The 20,000-nt window shown below is 42.2% G+C and overlaps 1 protein-coding gene across 1 annotated transcript in view; it reads right to left on the bottom strand.

Annotated features, from left to right (window-relative positions):
* Positions 1 to 414: 414 nt before the first annotated feature.
* LOC311114951 (uncharacterized protein) overlaps positions 415 to 20,000 on the bottom strand; it is a gene marked incomplete at its 5' end in the record, with an annotated part of 25,814 nt that continues 6,228 nt past the window's right edge. Inside the window, 3 exons of the mRNA XM_084190171.1 lie at positions 415 to 2,216; positions 2,719 to 3,699; positions 15,351 to 15,563. Of these exons, the coding sequence (XP_084046297.1) occupies positions 2,173 to 2,216; positions 2,719 to 3,699; positions 15,351 to 15,563 (1,238 nt within the window). The 3' untranslated portion in view covers positions 415 to 2,172. The remainder of the gene's footprint in view (positions 2,217 to 2,718; positions 3,700 to 15,350; positions 15,564 to 20,000) is intronic.

Below are 20,000 nucleotides of genomic sequence, written 5' to 3'. Positions count from 1 at the left end.
GCATAAATTATGATTACTAAATGTTGCATGAATTGTAAATATAAAATATCAACACCAAATGATCACCCCTTTGTTAATATGTATTGGCAATAATTCAATTAATGGTGAGGCATTGAATAATTAAAAATGTATATTTTGTCAGGCTGGATGTTTCAAATATGAGTAGGTGATTTGAGTCATGCTTCTTCAGTAGTGGAATAAAGACAAGTAGCACTTGAATGTTGTAAAGAAATACTGGAGTGATGTAAGATTGTTAATAAAACTGATTATAGACCAATTTATTATATTGCGTCCATGTTTATAGGCTGCAAGTACGTTGAAATGAAGTTGTTGTCAAGTCGTTGAAAAAACGACCTGAAAATACATATTTTCAACTAAAACCGAATGTAAACTCAGCAACAAAAAAAGTCCTCTCACTGTCAACTGCGTTTATTTTCAGCAAACTTAACATGTGTAAATATTTGTATGAACATAACAAGATTCAACAACTGAGACATAAACTGAACAAGTTCCACACACAAATAATGTGTCCCTGGGGGGACACATTATCAAAATCAAAAGTAACAGTCAGTATCTGGTGTGGCCACCAGCTGCATTAAGTACTGCAGTGCATCTCCTCCTCATGGACTGCACCAGATTTGCCAGTTCTTGCTGTGAGATGTTACCCCACTCTTCCACCAAGGCACATACAAGTTCCCGGACATTTCTGGGGGGAATTGCCCTAGCCCTCACCCTCCGATCCAACAGGTCCCAGACGTGCTCAATGGGATTGAGATCCGGGTTCTTCACTGGCCATGACAGAACATGACATTCCTGTCTTGCAGGAAATCACGCACAGAATGAGCAGTATGGCTGGTGGCATTGTCATGTCAGGATGAGCCTGCAGGAAGGGTACCACATGAGGGAGGATGCCTCCTTGCAGCATGAATAAGGCACGTTCACGCAGATGAGCAGGGACCCAGGGCATATTTCTTTTGGTGTTTTCCAGAGTCAATAGTAGGCCTCTTTTGTGTCCTAAGTTTTCATAACTGTGACCTTAATTGCCAACCATCTGTAAGTCTTAACGACCGTTCCACAGGTGCATGTTCATTAATTATTTATGGTTCATTGAACAAGCATGGGAAACAGTGTTTAAACCCTTTACAATGAAGATCTGTGAAGTTATTTTGGATTTTTACAAATTATCTTTGAAAGACAGGGTCCTGAAAAAGGGACGTTTCTTTTTTTGCTGAGTTTATATTGGACATCAGGCATAGTCTTCTTTTCAATGTCTTTTCAATGACATTTTGCTACGTGGGAAACCTCAATGTCAAAACACAGTTTTAACATGTCCAAATCAATAACCACTATGCAAAAACAGTTTGTGATATATTGAAAACCGAAACCGAAACTGTACTATCTACACAAATGTGCCACAATAATCATATTAAAACAAGCACTTTATAAACTGCACAAGCACCAACAATAAGTCACTGATATCGATTATGGGGGAGATCAGGTTGTACCTGCTGTTGAAACTAACACAACTAAAACAACACATGGAAATGGGAGATATCTTTTACCTCACTGGTTAGAGGACAACCTGCAGAAGACAGTCAGCTACATTTTGGAATGATGCATTTACATGGGTCGCTAAACAAAGGAACACAACACTTATTTCATCGATATCATGTTGAAATCAATTGCGCAAGAGGGGGGAGATGAGGTTGCACGTCCTGTTAAAACGAATAGCTCAAAAACCACACGGAATCTGGGAATAATGTGTACATCACTGGTCAGAGGACAATTGGTAGAAAACAGCTAGATACATTTTGATTAACGTGTAACACAACTTTTTATTTTTTACTTTTTGTTAAATCACATAAATACTCTTTCAATTCAGAGCCTGGATTTTTCCCAGAGGCTAATATCCATATCACGCTGAAATAAATTGAACAGGGGGAAATGTTTAGGGTTCTACATTGTGACATTATTAATTACAGTACTCCTACAATGTTAAAACATTCTACATTGTGACATTATTTCATTGATATCATGAAACAACTCATGTATGTATTTTCTGATGTTTGATCAGAGATCTTTTATCAAAGTATCTCTTGTCACATGATCACAGCTTTATTATTTATCTCCTGCTATAGAGTTTCTCTCCTGTGTGTGTTCTCTGGTGTCTCGTCAGATGGCTAGATCTAACAAAACTCTTCCCACATTGAGTACAGCTGTAAGGTTTCTCTCCTGTGTGTGTTCTCTGGTGTCTCGTCAGAAGGCAAGATGCAACAAAACTCTTCCCACATTGAGTACAGCTATAAGGTTTCTCTCCTGTGTGTGTTCTCTGGTGCACTATCAGGGAGCTTGACTGAGTAAAACTCTTCTCACATTGATCACAGCTATAAGGTTTCTCTCCTGTGTGTGTTCTCTGGTGCGCTATCAGGGAGCTTGACTGAGGAAAACTCTTCCCACATTGATCACAGCTATAAAGTTTCTCTCCTGTGTGTGTTCTCTTGTGTATCGTCAGATAGCAAGATGCAACAAAACTCTTCCCACATTGAGTACAGCTATAAGGTTTCTCTCCTGTGTGTGTTCTCTGGTGCACTATCAGGGAGTTTGACTGAGTAAAACTCTTCCCACATTGATCACAGCTATAAGGTTTCTCTCCTGTGTGTGTTCTCTGGTGTATCATCAGATAGCAAGATGCACCAAAACTCTTCCCACATTGAGTACAGCTATAAGGTTTTTCTCCTGTGTGTGTTCTCTGGTGCACTATCAGGGTGCTTGACCGAGTAAAAATCTTCCCACATTGATCACAGCAATAACGTTTTTCTCCTGTGTGTGTTCTCTGGTGTATCGTCAGATCGCAAGATGCAACAAAACTCTTCCCACATTGAGTATCGCTATAAGGTTTTTCTCCTGTGTGTGTTCTCTGGTGCACTATCAGGGAGCTTGACTGAGTAAAACTCTTCCCACATTGATCACAGCTATAAAGTTTCTCTCCTGTGTGTGTTCTCTGGTGCACTATCAGGGAGCTTGACCGAGTAAAACTCTTCCCACATTGAGTACAGCTATATGGTGATTTCTCTCCTGTGTGTGTTCTCTGGTGTGATTTTAAATCTCTTAAACTAACAAAAGTCTTTCCGCAGTCAGAGCAGTTGTAAGGTTTCTCTCCTGTGTGTGTTCTCTGGTGCAATATCAGGGAGCTTGACCGAGTAAAACTCCTCCCACATTGAGTACAGCTATAAGATTTCTCTCCTGTGTGTGTTCTCTGGTGCACTATCAGGGCGTTTGGCCGAGTAAAACACTTCCCACATTGAGTACAACTATATGGTGATTTCTCTCCTGTGTGTGTTCTCTGGTGTGATTTTAAATCTATTAAATTAACAAAAGTCTTTCCGCAGTCAGAGCAGTCGTAAGGTTTCTCTCCTGTGTGTCTTCTCAGATGTACTATCAGGTAGCTTGACCGAGTAAAACTCTTCCCACATTGATCACAGCTATAAGGTTTCTCTCCTGTGTGTACTCGCTTGTGTATTTTAAGTTCTGATGAAAACTTGCAACGTTTCCCACAGTCAGAGCAGCAGTGAGATTTCTTCCCAGTGGGTATCAGATGGTTTTTCTTAAGGTGTTCTGATCTGGAGAGAGACCTTTCTGCCTCGTCAGCATCATGTTGTTGAGGCTCCCCAGAGGATCCACGATAGCCACATCTCTTTCCTGTGTGAACGACAGTCAGACAGATGGTTAAAGAACCACAACAGCAGAAATACACTGTTTATTTGAGGTAAAAGGTGATACCCAGAGCGTACCCATTAAATTGTACAACAATTGATGCCTTAAATTATTTGACAATTGTCTTTTATACAGTCAAGTGAGCAACAATAGTCATATTTTGTCTTGTTTTCACATTAGTAGTAACATCGATGACTGTAGGCTAGAAATAAGTTAAAGTTTAAAGTTGTTGAAATCCTAAGCAGAGTGCCAGACGACTTTTACTCTCCAATATAGGACCCTTTCTGTGTTTGCTGTTTGTTGCTATGCAACACAATTTGGCTGCAGAAACTCCTCCATGCTAATAACCGATAGATATGGATGTAGTATATCTGAACTCCTCCATGCTAATAACCGATAGATATGGATGTAGTATATCTGAACTCCTCCATGCTAATAACCTCTAATTATGGATGTAGTATATCTGAACTCCTCCATGCTAATAACCTCTAGTTATGGATGTAGTATATCTGAACTCCTCCATGCTAATAACCTCGAGTTATGGATGTAGTATATCTGAACTCCTCCATGCTAATAACCTCTAGTTATGGATGTAGTATATCTGAACTCCTCCATGCTAATAACCTCTAGTTATGGATGTAGTATATCTGAACTCCTCCATGCTAATAACCGCTAGTTATGGATGTAGTATATCTGAACTCCTCCATGCTAATAACCTCTAGTTATGGATGTAGTATATCTGAACTCCTCCATGCTAATAACCTCTAGTTATGGATGTAGTATATCTGAACTCCTCCATGCTAATAACCTCTAGTTATGGATGTAGTATATCTGCATGGAGGAACAATGGTGAGCGAAGATTTCACAATGTATTCTGAATATTACCACACATTATCAGAGCAAGATCGGGAGCTACTCAAGGAAACTCACATTAAGCTCTGTGTTGTAAAATGCTCTTTGGCTACCTTTACACACTAAGTGTATGCCAAATTGGCCCATAACTTCATCTAACAATAACATACAGTACCAGTCAAAAGTTTGGACACAACTACTCATTCAAGGGTTGTTCTTTATTTTTACTATTTTCTACATTGTAGAACAATAGTGAAGACATGAAAACTATGAAATAACACATATGGAATCATGTAGTAACCAAAATAGTGTTAAACTAATCAAAATATTTTAGATTTTAGATTCTTCAAAGTAGCCACCGTTTGCCTTGAAGACAACTTTGCACTCTTGGCATTCTCTCAAGCAGCTTCATCTGGAATGCTTTTCCAACAGTCTTGAATGAGTTCCCACATATGCTGAGCACTTGTTGGCTGCTTTTCCTTCACTCTGCGGTTCAACTCATCCCAAACCATCTCAATTGGGTTGAGGTCGGGGGATTGTGGAGGCCAGGTCATCTGATGCAGCACTCCATCACTCTCCTTCTTGGTAAAATAGCCCTTACACAGCCTGGAGGTGTGTTGGGTCATTGTCCTGTTGAAAAGCAAAATGATAGTCCCACTAAGCCCAAACCAGATGGGATGGCGTATCACTGCAGAATACTGTGGTAGCCATGCTGGTTAAGTGTGCCTTGAATTCTAAATGAATCACAGACAGTGTCACCATCAAAGCACCCCCACATCACCACACCTCCTCCTCCATGCTTCACGGTGGGAACTACACACGCGGAGATCATCCGTTCACCCACATCGCGTCGCATAAAGACACGGCAGTTGGAACCAAAAATCTCAATTTCCACCGGTCTAATGTCCATTGCTCGTGTTTCTTGGCCCTAGCAGATCTCTTCTTCTTATTGGTGTCCTTCAGTAGTGGTTTCTTTGTAGCAATTCAACCATGAAGGCCTGATTTACCCAGTCCCCTCTGAACAGTTGATGTTGAGATACGTCTGTGACTTGAAATCTGTGAAGTCTTTATTTGGGCTGCAATTTCTGAGGCTGGTAACTCTAATGAACTTATCCTCTGCAGCAGAGCTAACTCTGGGTCTTCCATTCCTGTGGCGGTCCTCATGAGAGCCAGTTTCATCATAGCACTTGATGGTTTTTGCGACTGCACTTGAAGAAACTTTCAAAGTTCTTGAAATGTTCCGTATTGTCTGACCTTCATGTCTTAAAGTAATGATGGACTGTCGTTTCTCTTTGCTTATTTGAGCTGTTCTTGCCATAATATGGACTTGGTCTTTCACCAAATAGGGCTATCTTCTGTATACCAACCCTACCTTGTCACAACACAACTGATTGGCTCAAATGCATTAAGAAGGAAATAAATTCCACAAATTAACTTAAGGCACACCTGTTAATTGAAATGCATTCCAGGTGACTACCTCATGAAGCTGGTTGAGAGAATGCCAAGAGTGCAAAGCTGCCATCAAGGCAAAGGGTGGCTACTTTACAGAATCTCTTTGTTTAACACTTTTTTTGTTACTACATGATTCCATATGTGTTATTTCATAGTTTTGATGTCTTCACTATTATTCTACAATGTAGAAAATAGTAAAAAATAAAGAAAAACCCTTGAATGAGTAGGTGTGTCCAAACTTTTGACTGGTAGTGTACTAACTGTAAGTTGCTCTGGATAAGTGACTCAATGACTCAAATGTAAATGTAAAATATATATATATATATATATATATATACAGTGGGGAGAACAAGTATTTGATACAATGCCGATTTTGCAGGTTTTCCTACTTACAAAGCATGTACAGGTCTGTCATTTTTATCATAGGTACACTTCAACTGTGAGAGACGGAATCTAAAACAAAAATCACATTGTATGATTTTTAAGTAATTAATTTGCATTTTATTGCATGCCATAAGTATTTGATCACCTACCAACCAGTAAGAATTCCGGCTCTCACAGACCTGTTAGTTTTTCTTTAAGAGGCCCTCCTGTTCTCCACTCATTACCTGTATTAACTGCACCTGTTTGAACTCGTTACCTGTATAAAAGACACCTGTCCACACACTCAATCAAACAGACTCCAACCTCTCCACAATGGCCAAGACCAGAGAGCTGTGTAAGGACATCAGGGATAAAATTGTAGACCTGCACAAGGCTGGGATGGGCTACAGGACAATAGGCAAGCAGCTTGGTGAGAAGGCAACAACTGTTGGCACAATTATTAGAAAATGGAAGAAGTTCAAGATGACGGTAAATCACCCTCGGTCTGGGGCTCCATGCAAGATCTCACCTCGTGGGGCATCAATGATCATGAGGAAGGTGAGAGATCAGCCCAGAACTACACGACAGGACCTGGTCAATGACCTGAAGAGAGCTGGGACCACAGTCTCAAAGAAAACCATTAGTAACACACTACGCCGTCATGAATTAAAATCCTGCAGCGCACGCAAGGTCCCCCTGCTCAAGCCAGCGCATGTCCAGGCCCGTCTGAAGTTTGCCAATGACCATCTGGATGATCCAGAGGAGGAATGGGAGAAGGTCATGTGGTCTGATGAGACAAAAATATAGCTTTTTGGTCACCGTGTTTGGAGGAAGAAGAAGGATGAGTACAACCCCAAGAACACCATCCCAACTGTGAAGCATGGAGGTGGAAACATCATTCTTTGGAGATGCTTTTCTGAAAAGGGGACAGGACGACTGCACCGTATTGAGGGGAGGATGGATGGGGCCATGTATCGCGAGATCTTGGCCAACAACCTCCTTCCCTCAGTAAGAGCATTGAAGATGGGTCGTGGCTGGGTCTTCCAGCATAACAACGACCCGAAACACACAGCCAGGGCAACTAAGGAGTGGCTCCGTAAGAAGCATCTCAAGGTCCTGGAGTGGCCTAGCCAGTCTCCAGACCTGAACCCAATAGAAAATCTTTGGAGGGAGCTGAAAGTCCGTATTGCCCAGCGACAGCCCCGAAACCTGAAGGATCTGGAAAAGGTCTGTATGGAGGAGTGTGCCAAAATCCCTGCTGCAGTGTGTGCAAACCTGGTCAAGACCTAAAGGAAACGTATGATCTCTGTAATTGCAAACAAAGGTTTCTGTACCAAATATTAAGTTCTGCTTTTCTGATGTTTCAAATAATTATGTCATGCAATAAAATGCAAATTAATTACTTAAAAATCATACAAAGTGATTTTCTGGATTTTTGTTTTACATTCTGTCTCTCACAGTTGAAGTGTACCTATGATAAAAATTACAGACCTCTACATGCTTTGTAAGTAGGAAAACCTGCAAAATCGGCAGTGTATCAAATACTTGTTCTCCCCACTGTATCTTTTAAAAATATATTTTCCTTTATTATGGCGGCAGGTAGCTTAGTGGTTAAGAGCGGTGTGCCAGTAACCGAAAGGTCGCTGGTTCTAATCCCCGAGCCGACTAGGTGAAAAATCTGTCGATGTGCCCTTAAGCAAGGCACTTAACCCTAATTGCTCCTGTAAGTCGCTCTGGATAAGAGCGTCTGCTAAATGACTTAAATGTAAATGTATTATTTTCCACTAACCCTACCACCTCTCCCCTAATTGCAGCAAAGTAATGAACAACAACACTTAGGCTTCTACTTCCAACTTATACATACATTTTACGGACACAATCTATTTTACAATAGTTATATTTTGTTTGTTTTTTTACATCACTGGGGTCAAGCTTCCTGCCATCCAGGACCTAGATACTAGGCATGTCAGAGGAAAATCGTCAAAGACTCCAGTCACCCAAGTCATAGACTGTTCTCTCTGCTACCGCACAGCAAGCGGTACCGGAGCGCCAAGTCTAGGACCAAAAGGCTCCTTAACAGCTTCTACCCCCAAGCCATAAGACTGCTGAACAATTAATCCCCTCCCTCCTTTGTTTTTACACTGCTGCTACTCGCTGTTTATCATCTAAGCACAGTCACTTTACCCCTACCGACATGTACAAATTACCTGAACTAACCTGTACCCCAGCACATTACCTCGGTACCGGTACCCCTTGTATATAGCCTCATTATTACCTGGACTAACCTGTACCCCAGCCCATTACCTCGGTACCGGTACCCCCTATATATAGCCTCATTATTACCTGGACTAACCTGTACCCCAGCCCATTACCTCGGTACCGGTACCCCCTGTATATAGCCTCATTATTACCTGGACTAACCTGTACCCCAGCACATTACCTCGGTACCGGTACCCCCTGTATATAGCCTCATTATTACCTGGACTAACCTGTACCCCGGCACATTACCTCGGTACCGGTACCCCCTGTATATAGCCTCATTATTACCTGGACTAACCTGTACCCCAGCCCATTACCTCGGTACCGGTACCCCCTGTATATAGCCTCATTATTACCTTGACTAACCTGTACCCCAGCCCATTACCTCGGTACCGGTACCCCCTGTATATAGCCTCATTATTACCTTGACTAACCTGTATCCCAGCCCATTACCTCGGTACCGGTACCCCCTGTATATAGCCTCATTATTACCTGGACTAACCTGTATCCCAGCCCATTACCTCGGTACCGGTACCCCCTGTATATAGCCTCATTATTACCTTGACTAACCTGTACCCCAGCACATTACCTCGGTACCGGAACCCCCTGTATATAGCCTCGAAGTCGCGAGAGTGTGACTCCCCATAGTATGTTTTACCAAAGTTGACTGACCCTTAAGGGAACTACACTGCCATAAATGCAAGGAAACCCTCACTGGCAGTTATAGAAAGACCCATATACTGTATAGCCATTGATTCTTGAAGAATATAACTTATAAATGCCTCAAATGTATTTCCCCATCAAAAACCAAAACATAAGCTTGTACAGTGGGGTAAAAAAGTATTTAGTCAGCCACCAATTGTGCAGGTTCTCCCACTTAAAAAGATGCGAGAGGCCTGTACTTTTCATCATAGGTACACGTCAACTATGACAGACTAATTGAGGAAAAAAATTCCATAAAATCACATTGTAGGATTTTTAATGAATTTATTTGCAAATTATGGTGGAAAATAAGTATTTGGTCACCTACAAACAAGCAAGATTTCTGGCTCTCACAGACCTGTAACTTCTTCTTTAAGAGGCTCCTCTGTCCTCCACTCGTTATCTGTATTAATGGCACCTGTTTGAACTTGTTATCAGTATAAAAGACACCTGTCCACAACCTCAAACAGTCACACTCCAAACTCCACTATGGCCAAGACCAAAGAGCTGTCAAAGGACACCAGAAACAAAATTGTAGACCTGCACCAGGCTGGGAAGACTGAATCTGCAATAGGTAAGCAGGTTGGTTTGAAGAAATCAACTGTGGGAGCAATTATTAGGAAATGGAAGACATACAAGACCACTGATAATCTCCCTCGATCTGGGGCTCCACGCAAGATCTCACCCCGTGGGGTCAAAATGATCACAAGAACGGTGAGCAAAAATCCCAGAACCACACGGGGGGACCTAGTGAATGACCTGCAGAGAGCTGGGACCAAAGTAACAAAGCCTACCATCAGTAACACACTACGCCGCCAGGGACACAAATCCTGCAGTGCCAGATGTGTCCCCCTGCTTAAGCCAGTACATATCCAGGCCCGTCTGAAGATTGCAAGAGTGCATTTGGATGATCCAGAAGAGGATTGGGAGAATGTCATATGGTCAGATGAAACCAAAATAGAACTTTTTGGTAAAAACTCAACTCGTCGTGTTTGGAGGACAAAGAATGCTGAGTTGCATCCAAAGATCACCATACCTACTGTGAAGCATGGGGGTGGAAACATCATGCTTTGGGGCTGTTTGTCTGCAAAGGGACCAGGACGACTGATCCGTGTAAAGGAAAGAATGAATGGGGCCATGTATCGTGAGATTTTGAGTGAAAACCTCCTTCCATCAGCAAGGGCATTGAAGATGAAACGTGGCTGGGTCTTTCAGCATGACAATGATCCCAAACACACCGCCCGGGCAACGAAGGAGTGGCTTCGTAAGAAGCATTTCAAGGTCCTGGAGTGGCCTAGCCAGTCTCCAGATCTCAATCCCATAGAAAATCTTTGGAGTGAGTTGAAAGTCTGTGTTGCCCAGCGACAGCCCCAAAACATCACTGCTCTAGAGGAGATCTGCATGGAGGAATGGACCAAAATACCAGCAACAGTGTGTGAAAACCTTGTGAAGACTTACAGAAAACGTTTGACCTGTGTCATTGCCAACAAAGGGTATATAACAAAGTATTGAGAAACTTTTGTTATTGACCAAATACTTATTTTCCACCATAATTTGCTAATAAATTCATAAAAAATCCTACAATGTAATTTTCTGGATTTTTTTTCTCTCATTTTGTCAGTCATAGTTGACGTGAACCTATGATGGAAATTACAGGCCTCTCTCATCTTTTTAAGTGGGAGAACTTGCACAATTGGTGGCTGACTAAATACTTTTTTTCCCCACTGTATAATGCCACTGGTTGTAAACAAACACTGTATATCTTCAAAAACAGGTTAAAACTATGATTTTGACCTCATGGATGGCCAGTCCTTGTATTCATAGTGTAGTGAATTCAGGGGGTAGCCCTGAGCTGGACTCAAACCTGGGTCCAGAGACTGTCAAGCCAACACCTTATAACTGTTATACCAAGATGTCTGAACTTCTTGATGAGGTCGCTAGGTTTTGGGTTAAGGTTGCTACAATAACTTTCTCTATGAATTTGAGAGTGGTTACATTTCTCCAGCCCCCAATTTTGCTGCTGTTTAAAACCTAGGTTGCCCCTTTAAAAAAAGCCACACATCAATCAATCAACCAATCTGCAGTTCAAACAATAACAAAGCTGTCATTCCACCACTGTTTTGGTAATAAGATGAGGATGGGACTGGAGAAATGTAACTACTCTCAAAATCATAGACAGACCTATGGATGCAAGGACTGACCATCCATGATATCAATATTATAGTTTTAACCATGTTGAGGCGATACAGTGTTGGTTTACATTTACATTGTTTCTAAACATTGGAGTAAAAAAAGCTTATTTTGGGATCTGATGGGGTACGACAGATGAACTAAGCTCAATGAGGCATGTGTTATATTCTTCAAGAATCAATGGCTATATATAAATAATTTAAAAGTCCAAATATGGATGTAGCAACTGCAGATTCCCCCTTTAACACCACACATCAGTTCAACAACTGCAGAGTTTGTGCCTCTGTTTTTAAGACAGTACTTACTACTGTTAATCAGGGCCTGGTTTCTCAAAAGCATCTTACTGCTAAGTTCATCATTAGAATCATTGGATGCCTTAAGATGCCTTTGGGAAACCGGAACCAGATATCCAGTTTCATCCTCTTCTTCCTCCTCCTTTTTCGATGTGACAGTCATCTCCTCCTCCTCCTCTTTCACTCCAAAAACGGGAGCCCCCTCTTCTTTCACTGTAACATCCTCCTCCTCTTTCACTCTGAACGCGTCTTCCTCTTCTTTCACTGTAACATCCTCCTCCTCTTTCACTCTGAACGCGTCTTCCTCTTCTTTCACTGTAACATCCTCCTCCTCTTTCACTCTGAACGCGTCTTCCTCTTCTTTCACTGTAACGTCTTTCTCTTCTTCTTTCACGGTAACAGCATCACCCTCTACTTGTTTTTGTATTGTAACATCCTCCTCTTCCTCCTCCTCTTCCACTAGAGCTTCTTTCTCCGAGGTGTCTGACTAACTGCAAGCTACCGAGGTGTCTGACTAACTGTAGCTGCTGTTGAAAGAAGCGTCCCGTCCACTAGATTATACGTCACACTAGCAGAATAGCCTTAAAGTCCCACATCGCCATCTGCTGACTGGAGTGGGAAACGAAGTTGAGTAAAATGTAGATTTTATTTTCAGACAAAAAGTTGAAGGGTAGGAAGCATGTGTTTTTACTCACCAATGTAACAACACAGTGTAGTTAAAGACTTAAGAACTTAGTTGTAGTCACGATCTGGTTACCTATTAAGTTCAAACAGTTATGTTTTTGCTTTATTACATATTTATTAACTTATTTCGGGATATCTTCTAAACTACCCACAATGCACTATTTCTCAACGTCATATGGGGGATCTACTCTGTGCTACCGAGTTTGTATGCTAGCTCGGAAGCTAGCTCAAGCTGGCTAACGTTAGCCACGCCTCATGTTTTTCATGCACTGTGTGGTTGTGTTATCTAGTGGGAACCCGTTAACACGGTTCGGCTCTGGTACCTTCTTGCGGTGGGCTCAAAAGAAAAGAGAAAATCAGACCTGCTTGTTCCTTTTTGTTTTGTTAACTTTTCAGTAGGGATCTTAGGTTTGATACCGGAGCTACAAGGAATGCGTTGAAATCCCTAAGCAGTATACTTCAAAGCAGTGTGCCGATTCCTGTATCACTTTATCAGCAGCACGTGATCAATGTCTGAAGCTTCATTTCGTCAAACAACCACCTGATTGGTTTAGTAATAGGCTTGTTCGACAATGCAGCCGACAAAATGCAGGCGACTGCCGATTGACTGATCTACAAATCACCTTGCATCATAAATAACTACTCATTATATTATTTATAAATCAGTCAACATTTACCCACAATGCAGCATGGATTTGATGCTCTCCAACACGGCCAGTGGTTTAGTAGAAGACATAAAGGCTACGCTGCACAGTCAGTAGGGCGTGTGGGATGTCGTCTATAAAAATGTGGCTGTTCTAAATTCTGTGTTGCTCAAAGCCTTGAGTAATGAACCTATTTTTGACCCATTTGGCTGGAAAGCGTCGATGCTACAGGAAGCTTCGTTTCCCCCCTCATCACTACTTCTCAGCATGTTCTCTGGGAAGTAGACTACGGGAGTTTTTGTAACTTTTTCCCACTTTTGGCTTTACTGCTAGCGCGCTAGCTGACTGACATCTGGAATCTGTCTATTTTGGATGTTGGGGATTTTCCCCTGCCATCATTCTGTATGTCTCTGCTCTTTTGATCTGCAGTTATGTTTCAGTTGGGTTTTGTTAGTTGGGTTCTAACTGGGTCTCCGGAAGTTGGGCTCCAGCTCGTAGACCATAGCTAGTTGGCTAAATAGCTAACGTTAGCTGGCTGGCTAAGATAACTGCATATAGATAACATGATTTGATATAGACCATAGCTAGTTGGCTAAATAGCTAACGTTAGCTGGCTGGCTAAGATAACTGCATATAGATAACATAGCTAGTTGGCTAAATAGCTAAAGTTAGCTGGCTGGCTAAGATAACTGCATATAGATAACGTTCTATGATATTTTGGTTAGATGGCGTTATGTATTTCCAAAACGTTGGTTTTCCACCATTGGATGCCCTATTATGCACATGCAACATGGTCTAAGGAAAGGCGCCTGTTCAACGTCGCACTGAAGACTGTTTCAGAACCGTGGACAGCGACTGCTATCCAACGAGGGAGAAAGCGCATTTGTTATGAAATAATATAATTTTTATTAGTTTTGCACCATTGTTCTAACCATATACAATGTCTTAGAGTGATGGACTGTGCCATCCCCACGACCTCCACAATGGATCAGTCCACTCAGACAGGCCTCCACAATGGATCAGTCCACTCAGACAGACCTCCACAATGGATCAGTCCACTCAGACAGGCCTCCACAATGAATCAGTCCTCTCAGACAGGCCTCCACAATGGATCAGTCCACTCGGACAGGCCTCCTCAATGGATCAGTCCACTCGGACAGGCCTCCACAATGGATCAGTCCACTCAGACAGGCCTCCACAATGGATCAGTCCACTCGGACAGACCTCCACAATGGATCAGTCCACTCAGACAGGCCTCCACAATGGATCAGTCCAAAGACCCGAAACACACAGCCAGGGCAACTAAGGAGTGGCTCCGTAAGAAGCATCTCAAGGTCCTGGAGTGGCCTAGCCAGTCTCCAGACCTGAACCCAATAGAAAATCTTTGGAGGGAGCTGAAAGTCCGTATTGCTCAGCGACAGCCCCGAAACCTGAAGGATCTGGAGAAGGTCTGTATGGAGGAATGGGCCAAAATCCCTGCTGCAGTGTGTGCAAACCTGGTCAAGACCTACAGGAAACGTATGATCTCTGTAATTGCAAACAAAGGTTTCTGTACCAAATATTAAGTTCTGCTTTTCTGATGTATCAAATACCTATGTCATGCAATAAAATGCAAATTAATTACTTAAAAAACATACAATGTGATTTTCTGGATTTTTGTTTTAGATTCCGTCTCTCACAGTTGAAGTGTACCTATGATAAAAATTACAGACCTCTACATGCTTTGTAAGTAGGAAAATCGGCAGTGTAGCAAATACTTGTTCTCCCCACTGTATATACATGTGTAAAAGACACCTAGGTCTCAATATATCTTCCCATGACTGTGTTTTTGTATTTTAATGAGTATATGTTTGAGAACAAGTATTTGATACACTGCCGATTTTGCATCGGTACACTGTGTCCTTAGCCCCGGCCTGCCGAGCACTGCTTTACGCCGAGGGAATGTAGCTAGCTGGCTAACCTCGTCCCACACTGCGTGGAAGTGTCTGGGAGCGAGATTACTAGCTAGCTAGCACAAGCTAGTGTAGCCCTAGAGGAAGAGAGAGAACCAACTCACGGGAATATCTCTCCTATACACTATAGGAGATGGCTTTGCAAATTCATAACATGATGCTAGTAGCATAGCATCTCTCTCCATTGAATTGACGAGCGAACTCCAAATATCCAAAGTGAAAAACACATTTAAGGCGGTACTTACTGGTGTTAATCAGATCTCCTATCTCCTCCTCTTCATCTTTCAACGTGACAGTAATCTCTCCCTCCTTCTTCACTCCAAAAACGGCATCCTCCTCTAGAAGAGAGAGAACCACTGTAACATCCTCCTCCTCTTTCACTCTGAACGCGTCTTCCTCTTCTTTCACTGTAACATCCTCCTCCTCTTTCACTCTGAACGCGTCTTCCTCTTCTTTCACTGTAACATCCTCCTCCTCTTTCACTCTGAACGCGTCTTCCTCTTCTTTCACTGTAACATCTTTCTCTTCTTCTTTCACGGTAACAGCTTCACCCTCTACTTGTTTTTGTATTGTAACATCCTCCTCTTCCTCCTCCTCTTTCACTAGAGCTTCTTTCTCCGTCCAGCAGACCTCCTCTTCTTTAGCAGGAGGAGAGTAGCTTAGTGAGCTCATGGTCGGGGATGTTAGCTAGCTAGGCTAGTGCTAACTTAACAAGCCAGCTAGCTGACTAATAACAACTTAATATTAAATTAAATAGGTTAACAAGTAGATACGTCCGAAGTGTGTTTAAAACACAGTAGCTAATATACACCGAAAGCGTCTAGAGCTTGAATCTTTCGGCTGTTGGCTAACCAGCTACGGAGGTGGTTGACTGTTGCCTTCCGTCCACTAGATTATACGTCACGCTTTAAGCATTGCCTGAAAGACACACATCGCCATCTGCTGACTGGAGTGGGTATCGCAGTTGAGGAAAATATTTTATTTTCAAAGTTTATTTTAAATGTATATAATTATATAATACTATTATATTGAGACATATATATTGTTATTTAGCAGACGCTCTTATCCAGAGATGAAAAATGAGAAAAATGTTGTAAATTGATTTGCATTTTTAATGAGGGAAATAAGTATTTGACCCCTTTGCAAAACATTACTTAGTACTTGGTGGCAAAACCCTTGTTGGCAATCACAGAGGTCAGACGTTTCTTGTAGTTGGCCACCAGGTTTGCACACATCTCAGGAGGGATTTTGTCCCACTCCTCTTTGCAGATCTTCTCCAAGTCATTAAGGTTTCGAGGCTGACGTTTGGCAACTCGAACCTTCAGCTCCCACCACAGATTTTCTATGGGATTAAGGTCTGGAGACTGGCTAGGCCACTCCAGGACCTTAATGTGCTTCTTCTTGAGCCACTCCTTTGTTGCCTTGGCCGTGTGTTTTGGGTCATTGTCATGCTGGAATACCCATCCACGACCCATTTTCAATGCCCTGGCTGAGGGAAGGAGGTTCTCACCCAAGATTTGACGGTACATGGCCCCGTCCATCGTCCCTTTGATGCGGTGAAGTTGAAAGATTACCACCTGTGATAGCGAAACACTGTCCTCTCCATTACTCCAGCCAAATAGTATCAAATACTTGTTCTCCCCACTGTATATGCAGTTATCTTAGCCAGCCAGCTAACTTTAGCTATTTAGCCAACTAGCTATGTTATTTCTCCTAATATTGATATATTTCTTAATTCCATTCTTTTACTTTTAGATTTGTGTGTATTGTTGTGAATTGTTAGATACTACTACACATTTGGAGCTAGGAACACAAGAACACAAGCTAGGAACCCTGTATATATTATTATTATTATTATTATTATTATTATTATTATTATATAGCCTCCCTACTGTTATCACCAACTATAACATCTGCTAATCACATGTTGTTACCAATAACATTACTGTCCCGGTACCCCCCCTGTATATATAGCCTCCCTACTGTTATCACCCGCTATAACATCTGCTAAACACATGTTGTTACCAATAACATTACTGTACCGGTACCCCCCTGTATATATAGCCTCCCTACTGTTATCACCCACTATAACATCTGCTGAACACATGTTGTTACCAATAACATTACTGTACCGGTACCCCCCTGTATCTATAGCCTCCCTACTGTTATCACCCGCTATAACATCTGCTAAACACATGTTGTTACCAATAACATTACTGTACCGGTACCCCCCCTGTATATATAGCCTCCCTACTGTTATCACCCGCTATAACATCTGCTAATCACATGTTGTTACCAATAACATTACTGTACCGGTACCCCCCTGTATATATAGCCTCCCTACTGTTATCACCCGCTATAACATCTGCTAAATACATGTTGTTACCAATAACATTACTGTACCGGTACCCCCCTGTATATATAGCCTCCCTACTGTTATCACCCGCTATAACATCTGCTAAACACATGTTGTTACCAATAACATTACTGCACCGGTACCCCCCCTGTATATATAGCCTCCCTACTGTTATCACCCGCTATAACATCTGCTAAACACATGTTGTTACCAATAACATTACTGTACCGGTACCCCCCCCCCCTGTATATATAGCCTCCCTACTGTTATCACCAACTATAACATCTGCTAAACACATGTTGTTACCAATAACATTACTGTACCGGTACCCCCCTGTATATATAGCCTCCCTACTGTTATCACCCGCTATAACATCTGCTAAACACATGTTGTTACCAATAACATTACTGTACCGGTACCCCCCTGTATATATAGCCTCCCTACTGTTATCACCCGCTATAACATCTGCTAAACACATGTTGTTACCAATAACATTACTGTACCGGTACCCCCCCTGTATATATAGCCTCCCTACTGTTATTTTATTTTACTTCTGCTATTTTTTTCTCAACACTTTTTTTGTTGTTGTTTTATTTTACTTTTTTATTAAGAAATAAATGCGTTGTTGGTTAAGGACTGTAAGTAAGCGTTTCACTGTAATGACTGCACCTGTTGTATTCGGCGCATGTGGCCAATAAAATTTGATTTGATTTGATCTGTTGAACACGTGTATGTGACCAATACCATTTGATTTGATTTGATTTGAAATAACAGACCAGCTCTAAAATAAGTGGTGGGAAAAAATATGTTTGCACCCCCTCAGTGGACACACCCCCTATTTTAATTAGCTCCATGGCTCAGTGGACACACCCCCTATTGAAATGATCTCCATGGCTCAGTGGACACACCCCCTATTGGGGGAGGGGGGGGGGGCTCCTTTGCGATGGGAAGCCCGGACATGACACAGGCTTCAAACAGCCTCACCGCCCTGGATCCAGAGTTTGTGGTGACTTCATCCCTGGGGTCACCGCCCTGGATCCAGAGTTTGTGGTGCCTTCATCCCTGGGGTCACCTTCCTGGATCCAGAGTTTGTGGTGACTTCATCCCTGGGGTCACCGCCCTGGATCCAGAGTTTGTGGTGCCCATCCATCTGTTGGGTTGGTAGGATGTGGAAAGACCCACCACATTGGTTAGTATTGACTGTAGTAGAGACATCTGTTGGGTTGGTAAGATGTGGAAAGAAGTAGGTTTTAAATTCATACTTATTACGAATCTGCACTAGTTTGAAAATACTATTATTATTTAATGAAAGAAATGAAAAAATAATCACTTTTTGTCTGGAAATAAAATAAACGTTTCTCTCAACTGCGTTACCCACTCCAGTCAGCAGATGGCGATGTGGGACTTTAAGGCGATGCTTCTAGTGTGACGTATAATCTAGTGGACGGAACGTTTCTTCAACAACGACGAGTCAGCCACCTCGAGAGTTTGCTAGCCAACATGGTCGAAACGTTCAAGCTGATCAGACTGTTTCAGTGTATATTTGCCTCTGAATTTTAAACATACTAATGTCTTATAACTAGTTTCCGCATTTAATGTCATATTTACGTTTAGTCAGGTAACGGTAGCTGGCTTCATAAATTAGCCTATCACTAGTCTAGTCGCTAACTTGCTAGCTAGCTAACATCGCCAACCATGAGCTCACTATGCTACTCTCCTCCTGCTAAAGAAGAGGAGGTCTGCTGGACGGAGAAAGAAGCTCTAGTGAAAGAGGAGGAGGAAGAGGAGGATGTTACAATACAAAAACAAGTAGAGGGTGAAGCTGTTACCGTGAAAGAAGAAGAGAAAGACGTTACAGTGAAAGAAGAGGAAGACGCGTTCAGAGTGAAAGAGGAGGAGGATGTTACAGTGAAAGAAGAGGAAGACGCGTTCAGAGTGAAAGAGGAGGAGGATGTTACAGTGAAAGAAGAGGAAGACGCGTTCAGAGTGAAAGAGGAGGAGGATGTTACAGTGAAAGAAGAGGAAGACGCGTTCAGAGTGAAAGAGGAGGAGGATGTTACAGTGAAAGAAGAGGAAGACGCGTTCAGAGTGAAAGAGGAGGAGGATGTTACAGTGAAAGAAGAGGAGAATAAAGACGAGGCTTTTTTTGGAGTGGAGGGAGAAGTAACTGTCACGTTGAAGGAGGAGGAGGAAGGGGAAGAAGAGGAGGAGGAGGAGGAGGAGGAGGGGGAAGAAGAGGAGGAGGAGGAGGGGGAAGAAGAAGAGGAGGAGGAGGAGACGGAAGATCTGATTAACAACAGTAAGTAACGTTACTGTCTTGGAAGGAGCAGTTGTTGAACGGATGCGTATTTTTTTTTAAATGATGTTCTGAGCTTAAATATGTCGTTTTTTAAATGTAGGAATTGATAAAGCTACTCTGTAAGATGTGAATACCATCAACAAGCTGGCCAACAACAAAACGTTATTTGCACAACTTAAATGTCTCGTAGACTTGCCCTCATCAATACTGCAATCCCATTGTACTACTCTGGAGGGGGAT

Source organism: Coregonus lavaretus (genome assembly GCF_964263955.1).
Source record: "Coregonus lavaretus genome assembly, contig: HAP1_SCAFFOLD_1245, whole genome shotgun sequence".
Lineage (NCBI taxonomy): Eukaryota > Metazoa > Chordata > Actinopteri > Salmoniformes > Salmonidae > Coregonus > Coregonus lavaretus.
The sequence above is the reverse complement of the archived record's forward strand: the minus strand, read 5'-3'. Positions and strand labels throughout refer to the sequence as shown.